General features: G+C 25.8%; 1 protein-coding gene across 2 annotated transcripts; it reads right to left on the bottom strand.

Annotated features, from left to right (window-relative positions):
* Positions 1-24: 24 nt before the first annotated feature.
* LOC101499075 (alcohol dehydrogenase-like 2) lies at positions 25-3332 on the bottom strand. Of its 2 annotated transcripts, none has more exons than XM_073368215.1 (10): positions 3168-3332; positions 2921-3042; positions 2686-2732; positions 2254-2579; positions 1913-1995; positions 995-1070; positions 799-863; positions 612-707; positions 346-507; positions 25-254 (listed from the first exon to the last, which is right to left on the bottom strand). In XM_073368215.1, the coding sequence occupies exons 1-10, from the start codon at positions 3220-3222 to the stop codon at positions 138-140; spliced, it is 1149 nt and encodes a 382-aa protein (XP_073224316.1). In that variant the 5' UTR covers positions 3223-3332; the 3' UTR covers positions 25-137. The 2 variants fall into 2 exon arrangements, with proteins under 2 accessions (XP_073224316.1, XP_004501693.1); XM_004501636.4 differs by having other exon boundaries at positions 2921-3063; positions 3168-3331.
* Positions 3333-10655: the final 7323 nt, after the last annotated feature.

Below are 10655 nucleotides of genomic sequence, written 5' to 3'. Positions count from 1 at the left end.
GAAGAAAATGATTCATTAATGAAATGATTTCCAAACGAAGCATTACATTATTAACCAATTTATTTAAGAAGTTGTTTATCCATCATATATTATATATTGGAGAGTTTTGAGGTTACAAATAAAAGTTGTGAAGTTAGCTAATGATCCATTCTTATAATGCAACGGATGGTATTTCCTTGAAGAAGATAGTCAAAAGCTTTATTAATGTCTTTAAAATCTACCTCTTGTGATACGAACCCGTCCAAGTTAAGCTCCTGTAACACAAATATCAATGACGTTGCTCTTAACCATCTTGATGCATAATATAATAAAATAAAATAAAATAAAATAAAATATAATGATTACTTTGTCTAAGTACTTGTTCGCGAGTAAGGGAATATCAGTTTTGGGTTTGAAGCCTCCAAATAGTGATCCGGTGATAGTTCTGCCTTTTAGGATGCTATAAGAACTTACACTGAGTGGTGACCCATGCATTTCCACCCCTATTATCACTGTCTTTCCCCAACCCTGATTATCAAACCATAACATATCATTATTAATAACAACCATTCATAAAATCATCACAAGGAAATTAATTAATTAATGTATGTTAATTAGATTTGAAACCAGACTTCTCTGCTGCTATTAAAAGCCTCTGCCATTAGTGATGCCAATCCTATGCACTCAAAGCAATAATCAGCTCCTCCATCTGTCATATCCTTAATCACCTGAGAGAACAAAAATGTCTCATTGTGTCTTTCTAAGACAAAACACTGCATGCATGAGTACATAATATATATATATATATATATAACCAACCTCGCTCACAGACTTGTCGTTGCAACTGGAGGGATTCACAAAATCAGTTACTCCAAATTGTTTTCCTGTGTGTGTGTATATATATATATGATGAGTAAGATAATTAAGGATGCTTCTCACTCAATATTCAAAACAATAAAATATGTACTTAGTGTTTGAAGAAAAAGGAGCACTTCAAAAAAATAAGGTTAGAAACCTATTTCAAATTTGTCCTGATTTAGATCCACGCCTATAATCTTTGAAGCTCCCCGTTGCTTTGCTGCTACAGCAACCTGGTGCAATCCAAAACTCGTTTATAGTTAAATCAATAAGCTTTCTACACTAAAATGGCACACAAAAAACACTATATTACTATACTATGTCCTTTCTAGATTTGATGGCACTAAAAAAAGTACCCTAATCATTTAAATTTAAACGTTTGCTTAGCTCACAATCCAATCATCCACTAAAACTTTTTATTTTATTTTATTTTATTTTATTGTGTGTTGAATGTGAAAGATATGAATTTGGTGCTTCCTAAACTTCTGTAATTTTTTTTCTAGGTCCATCGAATTATTTTCTACTAAAAGGTGGAGATTAACTTTTTCAAGTACAAATATCTATTATATAGAGATAGAAACTTTCAACAAGTATTTTTTGTAGATCGTGGTTTAAACTCATGAACCATATACTTACAGGATTAATTTATTTGTCAATTATGTTACAATTTGTTTGTTTGGTGAGACTTCAATTATATTCAAAAAATTGTGTATTAGTTATCTCCGACCAATTATAATTAATGTATTTAAAATTTTAAAAAATTAATAAAATATATGTGATTGATTTTAATTAGTCATATAAATCACCTACAATTTTAGCAAACCTATAATATTTTTTTTTACATCGGTTTGTTTTTATATTAATTAAGAGTGTTTTTTCTTTTATTTTTTAATATTTTTAAATATACAAGAATATATGTTAGAATTATTCAATTTAATATGTAAAATATACTTTCGAATAGATTAAACAAATAAAATTTAGAAGTTTTTTAAAAGATTTTAGAGCCAGAAAAAAACTTTTATTAATTAGTTGGATAAAATAGTGTGGGTAATCTGATGGAGTCCTCTAAACTTACAGCTAGGCCTACAGCACCAAGCCCAAAAATAGCCACCGTGGATCCTTTCTCTACGTCAGCCACCTTCCATGCTGCCCCCACCCCTACAAATAATACAATACAGCCAAATTGATATTCCTCCAATAGACATATTAGTACATAGTTTCTAATCACAAATGTGTATATATATATATTTCAACTAACCTACATCACTACATGTATTTTTTTAAAACAAAGATTCTAAAGTAAAATAAAAGTCGAAAAACACTTTGAAAATGACTTCAATAATATCTTGATATTTTATTGGGAAAATTATAAGCCGTGTAAATTACATCCTTGAGTAAGTGCAATTAATGAATTACCTGTAGAAACTCCACAACTGAGCAGACAAGCCATATGAAGAGGAAAATGATGGTGAATTTTAACCACATGAGTTACATCAACTACGGTATACTGAGAAAAGCTACTAACACCCAATAAATGGTGCACCACTTTTCCATTCATGTCCCTAAACCTGCTGGTTCCATCTCTGGGCATGTCACGGATGGCTCCACTTCCAAACTTGGAGCACATGTTGCTTTTTCTGCTCTCGCAATCTCTGCATTCCCCACAGTTTGCTAGGAACACTGGCACCACTAAATCCCCCTCTTTCACTTCTTCAACATGCTCCCCCACACTCTCCACAACTCTGTCATAAAAAAATACTTATATTAACAAAACGTAAACATATCATGTTAAAATAATCAAACTTTATTTAATTAGACACTACTATAAAGTTTATGACTATTTATTACCCCACAGCTTCGTGTCCCAAAATTATTGGAAATTTAGCAGCAGGTGCCTGAAAATAAAATTAAAAGCTGTTCATTTCAAACAGTTCTACCTCTTTGCTTTTCTTCATAATAACAGAAAGAAAAAAAAATCACAATTTTAGTCTTCAGTTAAAAATTTAAATTAGTTATTTTACACTTAATAATAGAAAAGGTAACATTAAAAAAAGTATAGTTTGTGGACTTTGTGGTTGCTTACTGAAGAATCCATTTTCCAAAAGGTCACATCAGAGTGGCAGAGAGAAGTGCATAAAATTTTGATCCGAACCTCCCATGATTTTGGTGGGTCTAATTCAACTTCCTCAATAACAAGAGGTTCACCTGATTTTTTGCATATTGCAGCTGTTTCATGTCAAGAACAAGTCAAAATTAAAAATATCGATACATGCTTACTTATAAGCCAAAAATTAAAGATTAATAAAGTGTATATATACAAAGAATATAACCTTTGCATCTTATTGGCTTGCCAATAAATTCCCTTGTAATGCTTCTGATAGGCATCGCAATAAAATGAGTAGATGTGTCTGTGACTATGGAAGATGCTAGCTCAAGACTCTCTATTGACCTTTTAAAACAGGGTGGGTAATCCTATCTTGTCTTTTCTTTAAGTGAGTTTAACACTCGTATAGAATAACATATAAACAAAAAAACTTGGTATAATTTATCTTAATTTAATATTAACTTCATCAATTATTTTGTTTATATATAATTAGTCTCTATAAAATATAAAAAATTTAATTATATTTTTACGAAGATCAATTGTACATTTAAACTCTTAAATTTTAATATATTTATTGTTTTAAAATTATATACAAATTAGTTATTTATAAAATTTAAAACAACCAATAAATATAAAAATACGGTGGCTTCTAGAGTGAGGACATAATAATATAAAAATATAACTGACAAAACTTTCACCCCAAAACAAACTTATCAAAATGTAATTATGGATTTGATTGGAAATTAAAATTAGACAGTTATCTTTTTCCAAATAAAGTGTAGACCAACAAATAAGAGTTTTATATATAACAGTAAACCGCTTTAGTTTTTTTTTCATTACGTAAACTTCATATACATTTGTTTCCTCCTCCTCTTCATTCTCCTTCTCATTGCGAACCCTACCAACAATTTAAAGAAAATTTAAAATAAGATTTGATTTAAATTTATAATTGAAGAAAATATAAAATAAAATTTAATTCAGAACTATAAATCGAAAAAAATCTAATATAAAAATTAATTCAAATTTATAAATGTAGAAAATCTAAAATAAGATTTGATTCAAATTTATAATTGAATAAAATTTAAAATAAGATTTGATTCATATTTATAACTGAAAAAAAAAAATTGACCAAGTTGAAAAGAAGATGTGGTCAAGATTTGAAGAAGATTCGATCAAAATTTACTTACAACAAAATATAAACATAATCAATATGAAGAATTTACAAACTCAATCTGAACAAAATACGAAAAAAATCAATCTGAAGAATTTTCAAACTCAATTTGAACAAAATACGAACATAATCAATCTAAATAATTTACAAAATCAATATAGAAGAACTACTTAGACTAGATTCATAAATAATGAACTGGCTAAAGCACATATTATCAAAAATAATCTTGTTCATAAAAGCTAGGAACGAAGATACAATTCATAATTAAATAAGAACTGAAGAAGAAGAAGAAGAAGAAGAAGAAGAAGAAGAAGAAGAAGAAGAAGAAGAAGAAGAAGAAGAAGAAGAAGAAGAAGAAGAAGAAGAAGAAGAAGAAGAAGAAGAAGAAGAAGAAGAAGAAGAAGAAGAAGAAGAAGAAGAAGAAGAAGAAGAAGAAGAAGAAGAAGAAGAAGAAGAAGAAGAAGAAGAAGAAGAAGAAGAAGAAGAAGAAGAAGAAGAAGAAGAAGAAGAAGAAGAAGAAGAAGAAGAAGAAGAAGAAGAAGAAGAAGAAGAAGAAGAAGAAGAAGAAGAAGAAGAAGAAGAAGAAGAAGAAGAAGAAGAAGAAGAAGAAGAAGAAGAAGAAGAAGAAGAAGAAGAAGAAGAAGAAGAAGAAGAAGAAGAAGAAGAAGAAGAAGAAGAAGAAGAAGAAGAAGAAGAAGAAGAAGAAGAAGAAGAAGAAGAAGAAGAAGAAGAAGAAGAAGAAGAAGAAGAAGAAGAAGAAGAAGAAGAAGAAGAAGAAGAAGAAGAAGAAGAAGAAGAAGAAGAAGAAGAAGAAGAAGAAGAAGAAGAAGAAGAAGAAGAAGAAGAAGAAGAAGAAGAAGAAGAAGAAGAAGAAGAAGAAGAAGAATTTACTATATAAATATTAATTAAATTTACTATAAATACAATATTTAAAAAAATATTGTATTTATAATATAAATTTAATATAAAATATAATTAGTCTCTATAAAATCAACATAGTCAAAACTGACAGAGAAAACAAACATACCAACAAAATCAAAAATGGTAGATAAATCACATATATCAACAGAACTGGAACTACCAGAAGAATAAGAATTACCATAAGTTCCGAAATTACCAGAGGAACCTGATACATCAACAGAAACAGTAGTGTCAGATTAACAATCAGAATCAGACGACTTCTTTAAACACTTCAATCAAATTGAGAGGAAATGTGACCTTGTTACATGTATATGACTCATATTATCTTGTGTTATTGATTTATTAAGTTGTATTTATAATTTACTAGATTTTCTGTTATTTTTGGTGCAATGTTGGATTTATGAGCACTTTCCTAAATTTTGTAAGCAGGTGATAGTGGAAGGGTTCGAGAACATACTCCAATATATACTAGGTGGATTGAAAAACATGTTGAAGGTGAGTTGTCAATATATCAACTGACACTTAATGTTATTTTGTTTGAAGATATTTGAGATGATTCATAAGTACTCTTTGTTTTATATATTTTAGTGAAAATTGTGTGATTCTCTTTATTTCGCGCTTTCATATCATTAACAAATTTTCTTTCATCTTCATTTAAACGTCCCAAATATGAATGATCGATCGTGTGTGTACATTAAAACAAAAAACATATAATATCAGTTATTATTAAGATTACCTGATCGATCGTGAATTTATCTATAGAATCTATGGTGGATGTAGTAGTAACTTCACCCTCAATTCAACTCATACTTATTTTAATATAAAAAATTATAGTAAATTTAATTAATATTTATATTATAAATACAATATTTTTTTAAATAATGTAATTATTTTGAAATAAAATTTACATTTAAAAAATTTGAGTAAAAATTTCAATTTTCGGAACTTCCATCTTCATCGAAAAAGTTTTAAAAAATTTAATATTTTAAAAGTTTGAAAGTTCTGAAAATATGCATTTTGAAACTTTTGTTAAAGGTGAAAACTTCAACAAAAAAAAATTAATGAATACAATAAATTGTATTTCAAAAATAAACTTACTTTGTATTTTGAAACTTTTATAATTTATCAAAAATTCAAAAATTTAAATAAAAAAATTAATAATTGTTGCTACAGTTTTGAATGTGTTAATGAAAAGTGAAAAAGAAAAAAAAATTTAATCTTTTATATATAATAAAAAGAATAAAATGATTTTTTAAATGTATTGGAGGATGAGAGATATAAGTGGAGGTGGAAAATAGAAAGCACAAAATAAATTGTCTTAGAATTGTAAGTGGGCTAATTGTTCAATTTCGTTTTGACTGGGCTTTCTTCAATAGTTTTCTATTTGCAGTTCTATACCATGGGAACTTTTCAAGAGAGGTTTTAGTGTACAATAAAAAATATAATATATTGGTTTTATGAATTTTTCAACCTCTAATTTTTCTTATATATATATATTAATACAGTGTCTATTAAAATTGACTAAATTATAAATTTTAATGTATATATATAATATGTCATACAATATATTAATTTTTTAATATGTCGTAGAAGTACTCAATATTTTAAGATAACGAAAATTTTTACTTTCCACAATTTCTATTATACCGTTATCCCACATTTTAATCGAATCATTTGTATTGCTCTTTTATTTTTAGTTAAAATTAATTTTCAAAAATAAAATAAAATACAACTTGAAATGTTTCCTTGAAGTTATCCGAAATAAAATAGGCGAACTTAATTTTAAGTTTTCAAAAACATTCTAAAATTTCAAAGTTTGAATTTATTGTAATATATTTATCTTTCGAAAGATTTTAATATGGATTTTTGAAAATTATTTATCATTCAAAAAATATAAATTTGAATTTTTCTAAAATATTAGAATATTGTTTTAAAATTTTAAAGTTTGAATTTTTTAACTACTTAGTGTCCTAGATAATATAAATTTTAAATTTTATTAAAACACAAAATTGAATTTAATAGAATAATCAAGAAAAAAAACTATAAACTCGTGATGAAATTAATGTTACTAAACATTTATTTGTTATCATTTGAACTTATAAAGTATTTTATGAGTCTTTTTTAAGCCTAAATCTCTTCCTCTTTTTTTATTGTAGATTCCAGTTTGATTCTTCGCACAAAACTCCAAATTACTTTTTAAATGCAAATGATGGTTTTCTTAAAAAACAACATTGATTATCAGAACCAAATGACAGAAAAAACAGATACATGCTCCAATCAGACAAGTTTTGTAGATTAAATATTGGATCAATTCAACAACCTCAGTTCATTATTCCTCATCATATACAGGCACAAAATATTGGTTACTAGTAATAGCATCCGAAAAATAACATGTATTTCTTTTTTATGGGTAATAACCAACATTTGAGTTATCTGAGTGCTAAAAGATTTACATACTTTAAAAAAGTGGTTTAAGGTACAAAATCTGAGAGATAATTAAAAAAAAAAAATATAAGGACAAAATCTAAAATCACCGTGGTCAAAAGTGCATTTTTAGCATGCTGACATGGGTCTGTATACTGGATTTGATTCAAATTAAGAATCTGAAAAAGTCTCATATTGTTTTTCATTGTAAAAAAAATATTACACATATTAGTTAATTAGTTATATAATTTAAGTACAATATATAGTTAATTAGTTAATAGAAATACCAAATTCGGTCTCTAATATTTTAAAATAAATTATCAACAAATCAAGGTGATATATTATATTTATTGGTCTAATCAAGTGATTCTGCTGAAAATATTTTGAGGTGTAAATATTGTTTTGAGATAAAATTTGAGTCAATTAAAAGTTAGAGATGAATTATATAATCTTTATTTATACCCTGATGGTAATAAAATTTATTTTAACTCATTGCTCAAAGCTAGTTCTGTAGTTATGTTCAACACTTAAAAATTTAAGAACTCTATCCAACTTTACATTTGAAAGTTTCACATTAAAAAATATACTCGTTTACACTTTTTTTTCCTCCTATATAAAGAGTGTCATACCAGCACACCAGACATTATTTGAAAATCAATATAATAATAAAATTAATTTTTAAACCTTATTTAAATTATATACTCTTTAGTTAATTTTTTTAATATTTTACTTAAAATTGAATGAACACATTTATTCTTTTAAATATTTATTATCTTTTGAATAATTTGATTTGATTTATCAAAGTGAAGAGAGTTATAAGAGAAGCAATTTTAACTTTTCTTAAAATGGAATAAATCATAGAGTAACTCTAATATGATTGTTAATTAGGTGAATGTCTATCCAATAGAGGCCCATTACCACAAAATGACCCGTGAAGAACAAAAAATAAAGTTGTTTTGATCCCAAACTTGGAGAAGAAAGCGACGGCTTAACCTCACGTCATTTATCAATGTGTTCAAACAACATTGTCGATGATAGATAGACCAATCAACATAAAAAGGAAGAAATAAGAAAAAGCCTAACAAGTGACATATCTGAGATTCCAACGCTCTTTTACCTTTAACACGCACAAATTAATAATACATAATAATAAGTTGCTTTCTTAGTTCTCAGTCAAAAGACTCTTCAAGGATAGTTATTAATTCATGAAAGAAACATCACCATGACCTTTAGGCTGTAAAAGCTTACAAAAGATATTTCCTATTGCGGTTTATTAATCATTTGCCTAGTGAATGTAATGCATCTAAGGTGGGATCACTGTCCCATAAAGAAGGGGCACCTTCCACATAGGGGGCCAACTCAACAAGTTCCTCTAAAATAAAAACAACTTTGAAATTAATTAAAATTTAAGTTAATTTTAATTTATTTTTATAAAATCGATTTATAAGTACTATAATTTATATTTTGAATATCTAGTTTATATTAAATGGGAGAAATTTTAATAATATATTCAAATATTCTTTAAGTTCTGTAATTGAATTTTCTACTATTTTAAAATACAAAACTGTAATATTATAACGATTTTCGTTCCTTCTTCTGTGTAATGGTATTAGAACTTAAGGGAGTATTGATTTTGATGCAAAATACTAATATAATTATATAAAAATAAATAAAATAAAAAATCATACACGTTAACTTAGATTTGATAAGCTAACATGTTTATATTTTATATGAAATGAAGTACTTGTAGGAGAAATTTTCCTTAGCAAACGGCCAAATTAGATTTTTCTTTTCACGGCCAATTACGACCAATGAAAAATTGAAAGAAAAATAATTTGAAGTGGTGATAATAATTTTGTCTATGTAAAGTGCTGAATGTAGTTAACCTTTTGTTGGTGCATATCGCTTTGATAGCGTTAGTGGCCATTAACGGATAAAAAGTAAACTGAGCTTTCATCAAGCTTTGTTGACTAAAATTTCCTAGTATATCCCTTCATTTATTATTATTATTATTATTATTATTATTATTATTATTATTATTATTATTATTATTATTATTATTATTATTATTATTATTATTATTATTATTATTATTATTATCAAAAGGTAAAACTTTACAATAGACAAGTTACACAAATTAAGAAATATTTAGTTTATAAAATTAAATAAAATATTTAAATTTATTGTCTAAATTACATTTAATGACTGATAATTAAGTCATTCAAAATATAAAAAGTTATATAAAATGAAGAAAGTTTATAAAGTTTATTATTAAAATAGAAGAACATTTTTTATTTATATTTATATTTCACGCTAGTAAATATAAGTTAATTTTAAGATTAAAAAAATATAAATTAATTTTTAATATTATTAAGTTAGATATCTAATTCTGATCTAAAAAAACAAAAAGAATATGAACTAATTTTATTTTAGAAAAAGTATGTCATTATCTCTAATCAAATATTATTATACGTTTATGTTTAACATTAATTACATATTAATCAACTTTGTTATTGGTTAATTGTTTTGATTCGATAGATTGTAATGAATAATAGATACATTTATTTATTTAAATAAATAAAATCAAAACTTCAAATTAAACTCAATTAATAAAATTTTATGTATCAAATCAATTAGAAGTCCGATAGTTACGATTCGCGGATAGTCCATTTAAAAATTTATCACTTTTCTACATGTATCACTTACTAATACAACTAATTTATTAATAAATAAATATAATTTTGACGCAGTCAATAAATAGATATGAGAAGATAAAATTAGACACATTTACATATAAAATGAAAATTTGGAACCATTGATGCATAAAATTCCCATGTTAAATATATTGCATACTCCTACATGGTCTCCATGTAGATGTAAACAAAAGCTTATAATGGGGGATAAAATTTAGTACACTAGCTACTAATTATAAGGTGAACACCATTTTGGATTTAAACATTAAATACATATTGCTTTCCTTTCAACAAAATTACGTACATAATTATATTTTAAGTTATCATGTAATATAATATTAAATGATAAATAAATTGTCTTAAAAAAATTAAGAACGATTGCATAAATACGAAAAATTAAGTTATAAATAGTTAGTAAATAAAATAAAATATTTTTAAAGATGAAACTACTAAATTACACTTACTTAAAATTAAAATAGTAATTTATAATTCACATAGTAATTTA

Source organism: Cicer arietinum, chromosome 5 (genome assembly GCF_000331145.2).
Source record: "Cicer arietinum cultivar CDC Frontier isolate Library 1 chromosome 5, Cicar.CDCFrontier_v2.0, whole genome shotgun sequence".
Taxonomy (NCBI): Eukaryota; Viridiplantae; Streptophyta; class Magnoliopsida; order Fabales; family Fabaceae; genus Cicer; species Cicer arietinum.
Note: the sequence above shows the minus strand (reverse complement) of the source record. Positions and strands in the feature narration are given on the sequence as shown.

What these genes read in the sequence shown, in the direction of transcription:
- LOC101499075 (XM_004501636.4), bottom strand. Translation starts at nt 3,222, where the DNA reads ATGCCTATCAGAAGCATTACAAGGGAATTTATTGGCAAGCCAATAAGA. An exon ending in CAGTTGTGGAGTTTCTACAG is followed by an intron (nt 1,996 to 2,253) that starts GTAATTCATTAA and finishes TATTATTTGTAG; the next exon opens with GGGTGGGGGCAGCATGGAAG. An exon ending in ACGACAAGTCTGTGAGCGAG is followed by an intron (nt 708 to 798) that starts GTTGGTTATATA and finishes TTGTTCTCTCAG; the next exon opens with GTGATTAAGGATATGACAGA.